This window comes from Canis lupus, chromosome 3 (assembly GCF_003254725.2).
Source record: "Canis lupus dingo isolate Sandy chromosome 3, ASM325472v2, whole genome shotgun sequence".
NCBI lineage: Eukaryota > Metazoa > Chordata > Mammalia > Carnivora > Canidae > Canis > Canis lupus.
The window spans coordinates 37,450,488-37,468,911 of NC_064245.1; the positions used below are offsets into that span (position 1 = coordinate 37,450,488).

At 44.4% G+C, this 18,424-nt stretch overlaps 1 protein-coding gene across 4 annotated transcripts in view; it reads left to right on the forward strand.

Annotated features, from left to right (window-relative positions):
* Positions 1-18,424, forward strand: part of OTUD7A (OTU deubiquitinase 7A) — a 385,116-nt gene that overhangs the window by 338,980 nt on the left and 27,712 nt on the right. For all 4 annotated transcript variants that reach the window (XM_025437156.3, XM_025437155.3, XM_049108005.1 and 1 more), the window contains 2 exons: positions 12,476-12,603; positions 14,872-15,021. In XM_025437156.3, coding sequence (XP_025292941.3) covers positions 12,476-12,603; positions 14,872-15,021 — 278 coding nt within the window. The remainder of the gene's footprint in view (positions 1-12,475; positions 12,604-14,871; positions 15,022-18,424) is intronic.

Consider the following 18,424-nt stretch of genomic DNA (forward strand, 5'->3'; position numbering starts at 1 on the left):
CTGGGGTTTTTATAGCCCTGTCTAACCATCACCATCATTGCCATCCTGGGTGCTTGAGCCCACATGGGGAGCAGGAGGAGAGGGATACTGCCCAGAAGGAAGACAAAGAGGAAATAAGTCCACCCTAAATCTGGAAGCTCATCATCCATTTGCACATGTAGCCCCATGCCATACACACACTAGGAAAAGAGGGCACACAATCAGAAGAACCCAGTTACTTGTTCTGAAAGTGGTAAAAATCTCTGACAGCCATTAGTTAGTGAAGGCCTCTGGGTACTTCATCTAGTTTGAGGCAACTGTGAAAGGAAAGCATGTAAAAGGGCCTTGCCTGGTGGACCCTGACCAGAGACTCAGACTTAAAGGCACTGCAAGATAGTCCCAAGTTGGGCATGTGGTGTTGGGCATGTCTCATAAGCTCTCTGAGCCTCAGTTTTGTTCATCTGTAAAATGCACATGGTAGTAACCTCCCTGCCAGGCAGTATCAGTTTTTGATGGTTGTATAGAAAACCACCCCAAAACCAAGTGGCTTAGAGCAGCATCTACCAGATTGCTCATATTCTGGGGGTCACTGGAATTGTCTGGTACCCCTTGTGGAGCTGCAGTCATCTGACAGTTGGTCTCAGTGAGGCTAGATAGTCCCAAGATGTCTCATTCACAGCTCTGAGACTGAAAACTAGTTCTTCCTGGGCCTCTGTCCACATGGATTTTTATCTTTGAGGAGGTCCAGGCTCAAGAGATTGTAATACAATTTCAGGGCAAGAAGAGAGGGAAGCCCTTGACTTGCTAGTTTATTGTATTGTGCTGGGCACAGCTAAGGAGGAGAGAAAGGAAGGAATGAATCTCTGCTGAGCACCTACCTGCCTTATACACATTATCCTCACCTTGTACATTAGGCATCATCCCCCTTTAAAATTTAGGAAACTAAAGTTCAGAGACATTAAGTGACTTGCCTCCAATTTGTAACAGGTGGGGCTAGAATACAGTCCCAGACATGTCTGAATCACAGCCCTGGGGTTTCCCAGAGCATATACTGTGACAAGCCTTAGTATCTTAAGAGTGCACTGCAGTTAGAACGTTTGAGTCCTAGCATATCTGAGTCTGTCTTCATTCTACTTCACCCTTGGTGGATAGTGTGGCTAGGTATAAAACTCTAAATTCATGAGTTGGATGATGTCCTCAAAGAAAAGGACAGAAAGACATCAGCTTCCTAGCATTCAGTTCCGGTTCACTAATTTGAAATGAGAAACAATTATAGGAAATTCAAAGACTAAATATATTCAACTTCTTCATATTTACAAGCTCTGTAAAGGCTTTGCTCGTTAGCTTAAATTTTATGAATTCACTTCCATGTATTGTGCATTTTTACATACACAACTTCATTCTGCCATCACAGTAACCCTGTGAGATAAAGATTATAGTCTTCATCTAACATATGAGGAAATGGATTTAGGATGGAAAAGGCCTTTTGTAGGATACTTAATGACAGAGCAATAGTTCAAATTCAGATCTTCTGCCTCCCAGGTTTCCTGCTTTTTTTCCCGTCCCTTAGTTCAGAAGTCTGTCTCCATTATTAAGGAAAATTGGATTCTTCCTGCCTTCTTACCTTTAGTTCTGTGGGTAATAGAATATGCCTCTTTGTTTTCTAGTCCAATTCTAGATGTGTTTTAAGGGAATACCATTTGAATCATAAATTAATATGATCATGTAGAGGTTTTCCTTCTTTAATTAATAGTGTGGGTTACCGTGAATGATATTTGAATATTGAACCAGCCTTGCATCCCAGAGATGAACTCTTAGTGTTTTGAAATTTCTTATTTTGCTCAATTTGGCAATATTACATTGAGGATTTTTGCATCTGTGACCATACAGATTATTGGAATATGGTTTTCTCTTTATACACTGCTGTTTTTTTTTTCTAGTTTTGGAGTAATGCTAGTCTCATAGAACACATTGGGAAGTATTAACCTCTTCTATTTTCTAGAAGAGATTTTGTAGAACTAGTGATATTTCTTTACATGTTTGGAGAATTCACCAGTATATCAATTAGCTACCAAAAATTTCCTTTTCAGAAGGCTATTAATGATAAATTTAATCTATTTAATAGAAAGTAGAAGGATGCCTGGGTGGCTCAGCTGTGGAGTGTCTGCCTTTGGCTCAGGACATGATCCCCAGGGGTCTCAGGGTCCAGAGATTGAGTTCTGCATCTGGCTGTCTGCAGGGAGCCTGCTTCTCCCTCTGCCTGTGTCTCTGCCTCTCTTTCTATTTCTCTTATGAATAGATAAATAAAATATTTTAAAAAAGAAAGAAAGTGGAAATAAGTGAATTTGGGTAGCTTATTTCTGAACAATTGTTCATTTCATCTAAATTGTTAAATTTATGTGTATAGCATTGTTAATAATATTCCTTTTGTAACTTATTAATGTCTGTGAGGATCATTAGTGATATTCCCTCATTCTTTCCAAATTCAGCAGTTAGTGTCTTTCTTTTTTTTACTTTGTTAGCCTTACTAAAGTTTTATCAATTTTGTTGATCTTTTAAAATAATTTTTGTTTAATTGGTTGTTTTTCAGTTCTCAGTTTCATTGACTTCTGCTCTTTAGTGTTTCCTTCCTTCTGCTTGCTTTGGGTTTATTTTACTCTAATTTCTCTATTTTGTTCAGGTAGGCACTTAAATTATTAATTTGAGAACTTTCTTTTTTGTAGTACATGCATTTAAGGGCTATAAACTTTCTTCTTTGTAGTACATGCATTTAAGGGCTATAAATTTCCCACTAAGCGCTGATTAGCTGCATGCAACAAATTTTGATATGTTGAATTTATATTTTTGTCCGGTTTAAAAGATTTTCTAATTCGTTTAAGAAACTCCTCTTTACTGAATTATTTAAAAGTGTATTGTGTAATAGATTTTTATTGTCTATCTTCACTTATTCTTATTTAAATGCATTATGGCCTATTAACAAAATTGGTGTTATTTGAATTATTCTAAATTTGTCCAAGTTTGCTAAGAGGTAAGCTTATGGTCTAACCTTGTGGATATTCCATGTGTTTCTACACGGATGTGTATTCTGTACTTGTTGGGCTACGATTCCTATAACAGTTCAGTGTTCAAAGCCTTTGCAGTCCTATTCATCTACACTCCATTTGTGACCTGGGTATGATCTATTCAGTCCATCCATAGATCCTTTGATATACTAATTAGGACCAAACCTATACATACGCAGCTCAGGGCTGGGGGAAGGGAGTACAGGAGTTCATAAAAAGCCTCAGGGGGTTGTTTTCTCAAGTTCTCCCTTTCCATGATCTTGCAGGTACTTTTTGGTTCCCTGGAACTCCATTTTCTGTCTCCAACCCAGAATTCTAGGGCCTTAGTTCCAGCACTCTGCCATACAGTTTTATGACTGCACTTGTTTCCTGGGCCAGATAACCAGAGGACAGAGAGGGGAAAATACTAAACAAAATGGGGTCCACCCCTGTCCACTCTCTTGTCATTACAGCTCCATTGATCAATGAAGGAGATCCTCTCTTTTAGATTTTTAGCTCCCAATGGCTTCTGTTGTGGCCTCTCCCACTGCCTACAGAAGACATGAGAATTGGAGCATGAATGAAAGGGGAGAATAAAAATGGGATTTCTGTACTTTAAGTGAGCTTTAGGAGTTCCCACTTCTCACTCTCAAACTAGAGGGCACCCTTCTGTTCCCTCACCAGTGCGCACTTAGGGTTTCAGGATATGTTGCATTCACATCTGGAAACACCAGAAGGTAAAAAAAAAAAAACGTAAATTCTGTTTTCTTCCCCAATCCACCAGCTGTTTACTTCACAGAACCTTTCAATAACTCCTCCATGCATTCTATCCAGGTGGGAGGGTTGTGTTCTGGAGAGAAGGAGTGTAGTACTCTTATTTGATCTGCACAGCAGCAAGAATCAGACATAAAGTGGTAGACTACAGGTTTGGATGTGGCAGAGATAAAACAGAAGTTCTAGATCAACAGAATAGGTGGGCTAGGCAAGGTAGGTTGAGAGGGGTCTTGGCAACCTGCATCCTCACTGCTCTTTACCTGTATCACCCCTCCATACACACGCACCAGAAGACATTCCTACCAAGTTTAGCAGTTGAGCATTTTCTTAGGATCCATTGTGACAAGTTATATGATTTGGGGAAGATTCAGTTGTGCTGTAGCATTTATTGTTGGGGGTAAGTAGCCTGTGCCAAGAGTTTTACATGTTCTTATTGTATCAAAACTAATCCGAGTGAATGATAGGGCTGTTTATGCAGGAATTCCCTTTGATGTGCTTGGTCTTCCTCACTTGGAGACCCTTAGGAAGGGCAGCTTCCTTGAACTGATGTTGCCATTCAGAAGGCAATGTTCTTGTTCTGTGACATCTTTGGCTTCCCAAGGTAACTTATGCACCAAGGTCTCCCCTACAGTTTGATGTGTTTTGTTGGAATCTCATCAGCAACTCAGAAGCTCCAGAAAGCCTTTCTGATTCAAAATTTGGGAAGTCATAACCCTGAAGACATAGATTTCTAGGTGCTCCTATTTTCATTGTTGATTTGCATGTCAATAATGGAATTATCATGAAAGGGATTCAGCTATTTTTGGAAGGGAAGTGATCTATGGGATAGGAAAAGAAAGAATGTATTTATAATTCTCTCAAAGTTTACTTTTTCAAAAGATATATTTATTTTATTGTATTTTAAACTCTTTAGTAACATGGATTGTGTTTGTGACCCCATATCTCAGGACTGGGGGAGAGGGCATCTCTGCACTGTCTCTTTAAAGTACCACTTGTTTGTGCTCTGCCCATAGACATGTTGCACTGTTCTGCACATCACTCTGTCCTGAGCCTCTGCCTCATCCAGGACTCATTTATGTTTTATATTGTCTCCTCATTAAGACTGCAATATTCTGATGGTACAGCCAAACCCAATGGTTCTTGAGTCTCTTCCAACCCTACCTCAGTGCTGGGCACCCGTTGCTATGCTATATGTGTACCTGGAGAGCCAGACCCAGAACCAGCAGACATAAAGCTGACCATTTGTGCTGCCACACACACCCAGGGAAGATGTTCCTGCCCAGGTCCTATGATACCAGCACCCACACCTGGCCCATTAGAAGGCAGAGAGCAAAGGCCAGCCCTGATGGGCCCAGTGCTCACCCCTTTCACTGGCAGGCTGGGAGCCAGAGTAGGGAGCTGTCCCTTCTCAAAAGAATCTGGATTTTCAGGAATCAAGGAAGGTCAGCATTGTTAGGTAGATATTAAAGCCTTGTCATCTAATGAGCCCACTTACGTGTTACATTATATTATGTGTCAAGCAGGGCTGGGAAGCTGTCATAAGCACAGCCAATGACAGATCCAGAAACTGAGATTCAGAAAATTAGGTCAGTTCCCAAGTCCTAGAGCTCACAAGAGAGAGCCAGAATCCAAACTTAGAACTGACCAAAAACATAAACCTATACTCTTAACAAATGAAAAACAGGTATGGAGAGCAAGAATTAAAAACATATCTTGAGATTTGTGATAAAAATAACTTTTGTTCTTTAACCTTTTATAAAAGATAAGCTTACTTGTTCTCTGTTGAGTGAGACAGGTTAAGTGAAGGCTGAGAGGATCTTAAAACAGGGAAAAAAAGAGACACAGGAAAGGGGCCCAGTTCAAGGACCTCTGCACAGCTCCCACAGTGTATCTTGTGTCCTGGTTCCCCACTTCTCTTGTATGTTTCTCATTCTGCTTTTCCTCTGAAGTTGTTTCTGTAATTTCATTGCTATGTTTATATAATTTTGTAGTCTGTTTACTTCATTTCTTCTTTATTGGCCTATTTCAGAAATACCTAGAATCCATAATGATTTCATGATGCACAGTCTCAGAGATAAGAATTTGAGTCTTTTAAGGAAAAGTAAGTAGTGTTCTATGCTGCAGGGTGCCCAAACCCCAGTCGGCGCTCCAAGGCCTAGGATTGGCTTCTCATTAGATAGGAGGCTTTTTTGTAAGTATTCCTTAAAGTTCTCTGATTTCCACCAGCAAACCAAGCAGGAGAAGCAATTGTTCAGCTAAGGAGTTCTTATATTTGAAGATGTAGAATCCAGATCTAATTTTTAAAGACTTTTCTAATTAGAAATAAGACCAAAGTCAATTCTTCATCTATCAGGAGATTCCTTGACCTTCCTGCCTAAAGAAACTACCTTTTTATCATTGAGCTTATTAATACCTGGTAATTTTTTATTTGGTCATCTGTTAATCAAGTGTTTCCACCCCTAGACCTGCATACGTGTACACACGTGTGCACGTACACTCATACACACACACACACACACTCCAGGACAGTGCTACACCTATCACAGCTACTCAGTAAATATTTGTCATACAATTGACCCCAGCTTATTGATTATAGGTAATTACAGGTAATAAGATTATTATAGGTAATAAGATATTCATCACCCCACAAGCCACCTGGCTGCTCTTAAGAAGTTCCTATCAAAGTCTGAGACCCACTTAAGAGTACCAGGAGAGCCCACCATTCTTCATTCTTATTTGCCCAGGTTATAGCTCTTAGCCTAGCCCCTACTGTCTACACTGTGCTTTAGGAAATCTCTTGAAAGGCTTCCATTTATTCAGACACAGTTCCTGGCCAGGTACAAAGTCCCATAGCAGGTACAGGCCGGCCTCAGCTCTGCTCAGGGCCCTGGTTGCTAATCTCCAGCCCCTTGGAGTCTACATGCCAATTCATCACAGGTGTTGTCATGGCTCCAGCCCTGCCTGGGAGAGAAGCTTGAGTCCCACCACTCAGAAATGCGGCTAGTGACATATATGCATGAAGAGTGCTGTGCAGCTGTGAGAGAAAGGACACTACATACTGCTCTGGAAATATCTCCGGGATGCACTATTAAGAGGGAAAACCAGGGGTCAGAATAGCAAGTGTAATGCCCTTACACCTAAAGGTAGAGGAGGGTATATATATCAGTATAGAATCTAAATATTTTAATCTTATAGCTTTAAATGGAAAGGTCCATGAAAAACCAATAACTATGTCACCATAGATGGAGTGACTATACAACTTATATCCAAGCTAAAGCATTGAGCAGAGTGGGGGTTGGGTACCAGCCACTCAGAATGCATAAAGCAGGACTTTTCTGAGCAAAATGAAAAGTGTGGTCACTCCCATCTGGGGAAGGGGGACACAAGAAGGATCCCAGGAGGCCTGTGCCCAAGCTGCTCCTCTGTGTGGCCTTTTGACTGCCCTTAGGTAAGACCCCCACCATTGTCTCAGATTGGCTTCCTTGTCCATGACATGGATTCTTGCTACATAGTCTCCAAGGGTTGTGGAGACTTAAATGTGTGCCATTTAAGCCAGGGCACCCTCATATCTGCACTGTATTTTTGACTCTCCCACCATCCTCTGTGACCTGAGATACTGTCTGGACCCCACTCCGCCATCTTTGCTTCATGTCTACCTGAAGGAAGCTCCAGCCCAACCTCTGCTCTGGTCACCTTTCACTCTGTCTTCCCCAGGGGATTTTCACTAGGTTAATGGTGTAACCTTATTCTCAGGACTTCTCTCTACCTGGATATACCTTGCAGACAAGTGCACATGTGTTATATCACAGAACACATTAGGAAGTTGTTGGGGCATGCAGTCTCTTTAAGCATGAAGTCATTATATTTGCAGGTTAGTCTTCTTACCAGTAAACACCAATTTTAGGGATTTTTACATGTCTTTTCCCAAAAGCCAGATTCTGTTTACAATCCCAGGACTAACATTTGCTCAGTGAGCTCACAGGAAGATGATGTTAAGCCTCTGCATAAAAAGCGGAAGAGAATTTTCAGGATTGGTTTCACCAAGCTGATTTCTGCCAGTGGGCTCAGTCACAGTAATCCACATAGGCAGGTCTCAGTTCCAAAGTCTTGTCCCATAAATTATCCTTTTTGCCCATCAGAACAGCCTGAGGAGTTGCTGAGCCAATGTTCTCAGCCTGAATTCAATAGAACAGGAATAGACACCAAGGCTCCAGGAACACTAGAGTATGTCTGTGGTGTTGAGGAGTAAATGCAGAACCAGCACCCACCTCCAGTTCAAACACACTCTGTAAAATATGCAAACAATCAGCTAGAAGCAAAGAGGGAAGGACATTATCATTCTCAAGCTGCCCCTAGGGTTCACTGAGGGCTCATAGTTGATCTTTAGCTCTCATGTTCAACCCTATAACTCTGTGCTGTAGCACAGAACCAGAGATGGACAGACATATGGGTGAGTGGATGGATGGATGGATGGATGGATGGATGGACAAATGAATTGGTGAATGGGTGGAAGAATGGAGGGTGGATAGATAGATGAATGTGTATGGACAAGTGGGTGGATGGGTGGATGGCTAAACAGTGGAGGGACAGATCTTAATTGAGGGCCTCTACAGTGCCTTTTATCATTCCAGCATAGTGTAAGTGCTCAGTAAATATTGGCTAGTTTTTCCATTTGAAACACAATGGCTCTGCTTTAAATTTTGCATGTGGAATGCTTAGGCAGTACGTCTGTGCCTGGTACATGGTCAGCCCTTGCACTGTTGCTGCAGTGAGGCCCTTTCTGCATAGCTATTTAGACACCAGAGTGTTCCTACATGGAGTAAAAGTGCAACTGAGAACCCAGGGCTGAGACAGGTGCCCCTCACCTTGCCATTTCTTCTTCTCAGCTTTAATATCTGACTTTCTAATGCCTCATCTCTTTCCAGGGCTGACCTCTCCATCTACTGGATTAGTGAAGGAATAGCACTCCACATTTCTAACATTTTTCTCTGAGTATGCAGGTTGTAACTCTGTGTTCCCTCTTGTCCATGCTACTTATTATCTTGTTCAACTGTCCACTTGCTTGTGAGCACTTACTGTATGACAGGGACAAGCAAGCAGCTTCTGGAAGCACTTGAACCTCACACACCCAGTAGCCTTCCTCTCAGCTGTGACTGGACAGGATAATCACCTGGGATATTTTTAAAAGCACAGCCACAAGCACTGTATTTAGACTTGGTGTGTGTATGTATATTTAAAACACTCCTTTTCTACTTCTCTTCCCTTCCTGAAAAATTCAGTCCTAAAGCCATGTGGTGTGGCAAAGCAAGGTGAACATCTGCAATGGGCAGGTAGGGGGTCGTTAGGACACAGAGGACCAAAGCCAGAGTGTCATATCCAGTAGGGTAAAGAGGACAACTTGGAGGCGAGGGGACAGCAGAGGTGGGCAATTGCTTACATATGGAGGGATTGATCAAATAAGGAAATAGTTTAAGATTAATAGAAATCAGGTTTCTCACTGTTGGAGAAGGGAGTTATGAGTAGAATTAACTTGGGGGTGTTAGATTGGAATTGGGAGTATCAGAGGACTCAAAGTTAATAGAAAGATGACAGATGAAAATATTTGTGTACATATGTGAGTGTAGACAGCACACACATGCATTCACTCTATTCACTGAGTCTAGAAGCAATGACATTCCAATACTAATGATCATATTTTGGTTTCTAAACACCATTATCCACTATTAAAAAAAAAACTCCTTAGAGAAATGGTTGAAGAGAAGGTACAAGATGAATCTGGATAAAGATGTAGGAGATTATATATATATATATATATATATATATATATATATATATATACAATGTAATATTACTCAACCATCAAAAAAGAATGAAATTTGCCATTTGCAACGACGTGGATGGAACTAGAGGGTATTATGCTAATTGAAATAAGTCCATCAGAAAAAGACAAATACCGTATGAGTTCACTTACACGTAGAGTTTAAGAAACAAAACGAATGAAGATAGGAGAAGGAAAATAAAAATAAAATAAGATGAAAACAGAGAGGTAGACAAACCATAAGAGACTCCTAACTCTAGGAAACAAACTGAGGGTTGCTGGATGAGAGGTAGGCAGGGAGATGGGGTGATAGGCCTTAAGGAGGGGAGGTGATATGATGAGCACTGGGTATTATATGTAACTGATGAATCACTAAATCCCATCTCTGAAATTAATAATACACTATATGTCAATTAAATTGAATTGAAATCTTTAAAAAATTTTTATTAAAAAAAAAAGATAAACCTGGACCATATTCTATGTAAGAAAGCTAGGAAGCCCTCTGAAAAATCATGGGGCTGTGTCATAAGGACACAGCTTGAATGAGCCACATTAACCCAAGCAGGGCATATCTGAGCATCAAAATAATCACTAATGGATTATAACTCATTGAATAAAATAGAAACCAGGATTCCAGGGTGATATCAATCAATGTATAAAGATTTGATGAGGAGTAGAATATGTACATAGATTTACAATTCCTCCCCACATAATGCTTATTAATGATGGAGGGGAAATGAGTAGCTCTATAGCGGGAAGCCTGACAGACAGCTAAAGGGAATGGCCCAAGTTGACATTTCCAATAGTGGGACAGTCCAAAGGCCCAGGCCACCTGATATGACGCTGCGAGAAGGACACAGCATAATCCAATACAATCTAATCACATCAAGAAATAGAGGAACCTAGACTAAAGACATTCTGCAGAATACCAGGCCTGTAGTCTTCAAAAGTGTCAAAGTCACAAAAGTCAAGGAACCCAAGAAAAATGTTCTAGATCAAAGAGGTCTAATGAGATACCGCAACTAAGAGCAGCATGCTGGAGTGTTTGTTTATTTTTTTTAAAGATTTTATTTATTCATTCATGAGAAACACAGAGAGAGAGGCAGAGACATAGGCAGAGGGAGAAGCAGGCTCCTCAAGGGGAGCCCGATGCAGAACTTGATCCCAGGACCCCAGGATCACGATCTGAGCCAAAGGCAGACACTCAATCACTGAGCCACCTAGGTGCCCCTGGAGTCTGTTTAAAAGACATTTTGGGGACAGTTGGCAGACTGTGACTGAGGTCTGTCATGGTGATCAGATCTATTGGTGTATTAGTGATTGGATGTACCCTTGATTTCGATGACTGCATTGTAGTTTTGTAGGAGAATGTTCTGTTCATAGGCTAAACACCTAAACTTTTCCAAGATTCTGGATTTCAGGTTGGCAATTTACTTTCAAAAAATTCCAAACAGGGACGCCTGGGTGGCTCAGCAGTTGAGCATCTGCCTTCGGCTCAGGTTGTGATCCCCGGGTCCTGGAATTGAGTACCACATTGAGCTCCCTGCATGGAGCCTGCTTCTCCCTTTGCCCCCCCCCCCGCGCCCCCCGCCCTCAATCTCTCTCTCTCTCTCTGTGTCTCTCATGAATGAATAAATAAAATCTTTTTTTAAAAAAAAAGATTCCAAACAAACGAAAAAGGGATTTATACTATATGCACAACTTTTTGTCATCTTTTGGTTGCTGTCAAGTATTTTTAAGTATAAAAGTAAAGCATTTTGAATCACCAAAAATAAATAAATAAACTTTTTAAAAAAATAGGTACAATAACAACAAAATTCCCCAGTGATTGATGCATTCCTGAAGAGTCACAGCTTTTGTTCTAGAAGTAAATCAAGTAGTTAGCTGTGGGCCAGAGCGGTACAGCTATTTCCCCAGGCCACCCCACCCTGGGTGCTCCCACAAAGCTCCACTTGCTAGCTCTGCCCCCCCTTGCTCCAGTCCTCACAGATTTCCCTTGGTTAATTCTGGACATCACCCAAGTGCTCAAGAAGAAGTGCAAGTGCCACCTGAGGGTCTTGTGTGAGTGCTGCCACCTTGGCACCCATGGATGCTGCAGAGGCCCCACCAAGCTGTGAGCTCTGGCTCTCATCTCAATGGGCTCTTCCATTGGGGTGGCTGGGTTGTTGAAGGACTCCCGGCTACAGTCTTCTGCCCAAAATCAGAGTTCTAAGTGAATGCATTTCTTGGAGGCAGCTCTTTCTCCTGAGCCTCAGACATGGGTCAGGGATGCAGGCTATGGTGGGACCAAGTAGCCTGGGTCAGAGTCACTCCCCTCCTGCTCTGAGGATTGAAATCCAGGTAACCTTCTCACCACCCTCTTCTGTTCTGGGGTGGGGAGTATTTCCTAGAAAGACCTCAGATCTATGTAGCAATGGGCCCCATCAGCCCACCTGACACGCACAGATGCACCTGTGCCCCTGGTGGGTAAGGCTTCAGCTCAAGCTGCTGGATATAAGAATGAACCAAAAAAGGAAGCCTCCATCCCTGCTTCCCCCACTGCATCCTTGTTAAGTGTCCCCAGATAACTAGCCCCCATGTTGCCATATGCACTCTGGGTGGGCTGCCTCTGTCATCAGGGGGGCCTTGTCTTAAAGGTGACCACCAGCTATCACCAGCAGCTTCTCTTTCATTGTCCCCTGGACCACCCAACGCAGGGTGGGGGTGAGGATCTGGGCTTTGTGTTTTTGCCATCAGTGGGTGGCATTGCAAGGAGGTGCCCCTGAGGGCCTCAACAGGCGGTGTCCATAGAGGTAACATCTGAATGGAAGGTGTCTTCAACAGCCCCCACCCTAATTCAGGCTTGCTTTGCTTTGTCTCCTAGTGTGGATAACTCTGAGGACCCCGTGTACGAGAGTCTAGAGGAGTTCCATGTGTTTGTTCTCGCCCATATATTAAGAAGACCAATAGTTGTCGTAGCAGATACAATGTTGAGGGACTCAGGTGGAGAAGGTAAGTTTATGTGTAATAAAACAGCCATATATGATACATGACCCAGAAGACATAACATCCCAATTAAGAAAGAGGCAGCCTAATATACAAGTTGAGGCTCCCAAAAGGCCACAGAGCCTTATTCTATAGGGATGAAGATCATAATATTTATCATTCCTCCTTCACTTGGTAGTGTTCTTCCCCAGGGGCAAGAGGGGAAGTCATCCACGCATCCATCTACACTTTGTGTCATTAGCAGGTGGCCATGAGAAATCTGGCTGAGTGACAGTTGGAACTAAACCTAAAGGGTCTCCCAGTGCCCGACCATGTGCTCAGAGTGAGAGAAGCAGCCCACATTTCTCCAGGGGTGCCAGGCGTATCCCAGGGCCCCTGAGCCACTCTAGTCCCCTCCTGCCCCTCTGCAGGCTATGTATGTGTCAAAGAGAAAAAAGAGACAGAAAGCATGAAATCACAGGACAGAATTGGGGCTGGGGGAGAAGAAGGAAAGGCTGCTTATCTTACCCACCCCCCCAAGAGCCAAGCACTGGCTCTCATGGCCCCATTTGCATGTGTTCTCTCTCTTGGCCTTCCCCGTACCCTTCCAGGGTGGACACTGAAGCCCAGAGAGGCTACACAATGTGCCCCACCCCTCAGCTAAGGCCTTGGAGGAACCAGGTCAACGCAGGACAGGAAGTGCCTGCAGTGGACCCTCCCTCCAGCCTTTCTGCCAGAGCAAGTAGCAAGGCCACTTCAGGAGATCATGGGGCAACCATGCTATCTAAAGAGTAGGGAAAGAAGAGGAGTCAGGGAATATGGGCCAGAAAGGTCACGCCCAGTGCAGCCGCCCCTGCCACTCAGCAAAACTCTCCACTTCCAGCCCCTCCCAGACTATTTTCACTTTCTTTTCACTTCCATCACCAGCAGGAGCCAGTCCCTTTTGGTGTCATGTTTCCCTTTTGTCACTTCTCAAAAAGGCCTCCTTGCTAGGTAAATGTCAGTGACTTATTCCTCCAGCCTAACCTAAATTTAGACCTGAGTCTTAACAAAAGTCATGGGGCTTCCAGAGGGTCCTACAAATTAGGATGATGCCCATAATGCTAAATCACAAATACCAAAGGAAGTCCAATGGGGCCATGGCTGTCATGGTGGGAAGGAGCTGGGAGTACTCTGGTCTTGCCCAATGCCATCTCCTTCCCTGTGCCACCCAGTGACAGAGGCAGCCTCTCTGCCTGCAAAGTCTAGACTCCCATTGGGGTTCCCCTGGATACATGAATCTGTTCCCGCATAAGGCTGGGTCCATGCTTTTTTCTATCCTACCTGTGCCCAAGAGTGTGGCCCTCTTGAAAGTGGACCTACCCCCCACCTCTCAGCCCATGGGCAAAACCAATGTAGATAAAGCAAGACTGTTAGAAGGAAACCTAAGAGTTCCTCAAAAGCATCACGGAAGCTGATTGTTCTTGCATTCAGCTCACAGAAATACAGTGAGTGAGTCACTGATTCCAAGGCCAAGAGGCAAAGTTCTTTATGATTAAAAAGTATATGCTGTACCAGGGCAGATATTTCTGGAAGGTATTCTATTTCAGTGAAGGTTTAGGTTTCTCTTCCGTATCTTTGATGAGTAAGAAAATGAACATGAGTATGTCCCAGTTACTAAAGGAGCCAATCCCCATCTCTCATTTCCCATCTGACTTACAATTCCGTCCTGGAGCTTTCTGGTTGGTTCCTTTGGACTCAACAGAAGAGCTTCTCAAACTATAGAACAAGCAAGCTCTTGAGAAGCATAGATTTTGTTCTGTATATAAATGCTTTCATGAATACATGCAGAGGAAGAAGCTCATCCCCAAAAACGTGGATTTCCAGGCAGTCATCGGGGTATGTCATTGGTGAGTTCTTGGTCACCTGTGCAGGTCTCAGGGCAGCAGGCTGTCCCTGGGAAGATCACAGTGAAAAGCCTCGGCCCTGTCCCTCTTGTCTCCAGGGTGCAGCCTGACAGGGCACAGGGACAAGCAGGAGGACTCTGTGCCATGGGAGCAGGAGGGAGTGGGGTTCCCTGGGCATGCGTGGAACTGCAGGTCTCATCCCCCTGGTACCTATGAGCCTAAGCTTTCTCACCCATTGCCAGGTGGGCAACACCCAGCTTACTGCCATGCAGGTGGGACAGCAAACACCTAAAGCCATGGTCTGAGACCACCCTCCCTTCCTTCTGTCCCACCACATCATGCAGGGTGGTGAGGGATGCCTCCTATGTCCTCTTCAGGCTCCACATGCCCTCACCATTTCTGTCCACAGCATTTGCTCCAATCCCATTTGGAGGAATTTACCTGCCCTTGGAGGTGCCTCCCAACAGATGCCACTGCTCACCTCTGGTTCTTGCCTACGATCAAGCGCATTTCTCTGCCCTTGTGTCCATGGAGCAGAGAGATCAGCAAAGAGAACAAGGTATGCCCACTGCCACCTCAGAGACAATGTACAGGGCAGGGGTGGGCATAGGATGACATGGGGAGGCAGAATGTGGGGTCCTCCACAAGGAGCATACTCATGCACACTCAGCAGTGATGGGTTTTGTGTGTAAATGCTACCTAAAGGAGTATGCATGTATATATGTTATCATTGGAAGTGACAATGTCAGAGACAACTTTTAATTTAAAATACAAAGCAAATTAATAATTTCTATCACACTTAAATAGCTTTTTCTATTTTTCCCTTTCACATATATGTATATTTTATATGGATATAATTCATCTTAGATGTAAATTTTCTTAAGTCCCTAGAGCAGAGGTCAGCAAACTATGGCCCATTGCCTATTTTTGTAAATAAAGTTTTATTGGAACACAACCACATTCATTCATAGAAGGAGTACTGGTGTGGCAGAGCAAGCATATGCTGTAGGAGTGTGGTGTTGGGCATGGAAAGGCCTGGGTGCTGCTGCTTCTTTGCTGTGTGGAACAAGGGGTACTATGTGACCTCCCAGCCTGCCTCCTTGTCTGTCTGCCAGGGCAATAATACCCACCTCCCCAGATGCTGAACCTCTCACCTTCCCTGCCCTGCCCTGGAGCCCCTCACCCCCATTGAGGGACATCACCACTTAACTATGAAGTGACCATTGCAGGATAGTCCCTCCATGCACTGAAGTCCTCAATGGTCTTGCAGGTAATCCCTAGGAAACAGCATTGCCTATCCTTAGGCAGTCCTGTCTCCTGATCCTTCAATATTGCTTCAAAGATAAACCTAAAGGTCTTGACTATATCCCTTCCTAGCCATCAGTAGGGCCCAGTGTCTCCCCAAAATGACCTGCTAAAGGTGGAAGAAATAGAGAAGACCTGTCCAGGAAGCCATCACCAGAGGAAGCCAACCACAGGGCTCCTTGAGGGTGGCTGTCCTTCTTTCTGGCCTACAGCAGAGACTGCAGGGGCCTTTTGGCAAATACCAGATCCTAGCATTTCAGTTATTACTGTTACCTGGTGGTTGGGGGTACTGGAAAGAAGCTGAGAGGTCAGAAGCCCATCTAAGTAACAGACTCAGCCTCTCTTCTCAGCCTTTATAATGCCAAGGAGAATGGAAACAACCACAGAAATCCATGCTGTAAGCCCCCAAAGGAAGATATGGGCTGCAAGGGACTCACAGGAGAGAGGGGCCACTGCTGCTTCTACCACAGGGAGTCTTTCCTGAAGTGGTGGTCCAGGGCTGGCACAGCAGCTTTCAATGTTCTCAGGGATTCAGGTTCCTAGCATCTCCTTGCTCTACCATTATTATCCTATGGTTTTATCCTCATGATCATAGGATGTGTGCTGCAGCTGCAGATTCATAATGATGCTCAGGGAAAGGCTCACTTATCTCTGCAGGATGCTCGGTGCCACACATAACTTTGGAAACTGGCAAACAGCAGGAAAGGATCAGCCCAAATCCCACATTTCCTCAGTGAACTGGTGAGGGGACTTTGCTCTGAGCAGAGGTATCCCTGTAAATCATGAAGGGAGAAACAACAGCATTGCTAAGAGCTGAATTCATATGTTGAAGTCCTAATCCCTTTTCCTCAGGATGTGACTGTATTTGGAGACAGGGCCTTCTGAGGGCTAAAGTGAGGTCATGTTTATGGACCCTAATCCACCTGACTGGTATCCCTATAAGAGATTAGGACACAGACACACACAGAGAAAAGACCACATGAGGACACAGGGAGGAGACAGCCATCCACAAACCAAGGAGAGAAGCCTCAGAAGGAACCATCCTTGCTGACAAGTTGATCTAGGACTTCCAGCCTCCAGAACCATGAGAAAATACATTTCTTCTCTGTTGCTTTCTTATAGCAGCCCAAGCAAACTAATACAGACAGATGAGAATACCAAGGTCTTCAAGCCCAAGTGAAGAGTCTAAACACAAATAAGCAAACACCATAAAACATGGTTTTAAAAAACATATTTTCAGAGTTTATTGGGAGGAACAAACAGTTGTGTTGCCCCTCAGATCTCTTGGGATCTATTTCCCACCTGAGACCTGAGACCTGAGACCTTGATCAACAGTGTCCCAGATGTTTACAGAAGATCTTTTCCTCCCAGACCACCTACCTGGAAGGAGAAACCCAGCTCTGACCCCACATCCCACTCCCTCTCCACACACACACACAAACACACACACACACACACACACACACACACACACACACACTACAGTAGGCCAGCTAGGTACCTGGGTGGAGGCATTACAAAGCTTATGACTGACTTCGGCTTCCACTGAGGACCAGTCAGAGCCAATGACATCTTACTTTGGCTTCCAACCCAGAACCAGAGTTCATGAGAAATAAACAGTGGAGAGGAGGGTGCCTTGGCACCTCTGACCTGCCCCTCCCTCACAGAGCCACCATGTCCAGGCCGAGGGTTTGTTGGAGCTGGAAAGAACACCAGCTGACCCAGTGCTCCAGCTGCGCCCCACAAAAGAGCAACTCACACAGGCCACCTGGCCAATCAGGGCCACAGGCAGGGCTTGAATGAGGTGTCTTGACTCCTATCTGGGACTTCTTCAAACTTTGTTTGACATTTTCTTCTAAAGGAGAAGAAAAGGAAAAAATGCCTACTGGAACTTTTATAGAAGGTAGGAACAAAAATGACTGGTGAGAGACCAAAGTGTGCTTCTGCCCACCTCCAGTGGTCTCGGCCTCCAGGAGAAGGCCAAAAGGAGAGATGTGGCCTAGGGAATCCCCCCAGGTTCCTTTGCTCTCTCACACCATCTAACTTGTCTCCTCCCACAGCCTGAACCCAGGTTATCTCTCAAATCACACGTGGCTGCCAAGTAGGTGCTGTCTGTAGCCAGGTGCACTGAGCAAGGGCAGCGTCAGCATGAAAGCCTGGCCACGGCCCGCTCCCCACAGGCAAGCTGTGCAGTACGCCTCTCTTTGAGAATTCCTTTTCTCTGTCCTGATATCCTTCCTGACTAGATTGTTATGACCAATAAATGAAGGATTTGATTGCCCCAGGGCAAGTCAGATAGTCAGCACTCAACACATCTGGGTGAGCGTGCACGGAACAGATACTAGGTAGGAGGTGCCAAGATTGGGCAGCACCTACCTGCAGTGTGTGCACAGTCACGTGGAGAAGAGCCTTGAGACCAAGAGGACCCCAGGGATTCAGAGATTCAGAGGGGAGAGATAAAGGTGCTGCCCAGAGGAGGTGGCATTTCACAGAGCAAACCACATGGCAAACCCAGGGGAGCCCACTCTAAGCAGGGATGTGCACTGGCTAGCCCTGGCCCTGGAAAGGCCCCCATAGCCACATGGAGGAGGCCCAGGTGTCCAGAGCGGAGGAGGAATTGACATGTGCTCTGGAAGGCTGAGGATGACAGGGCATCA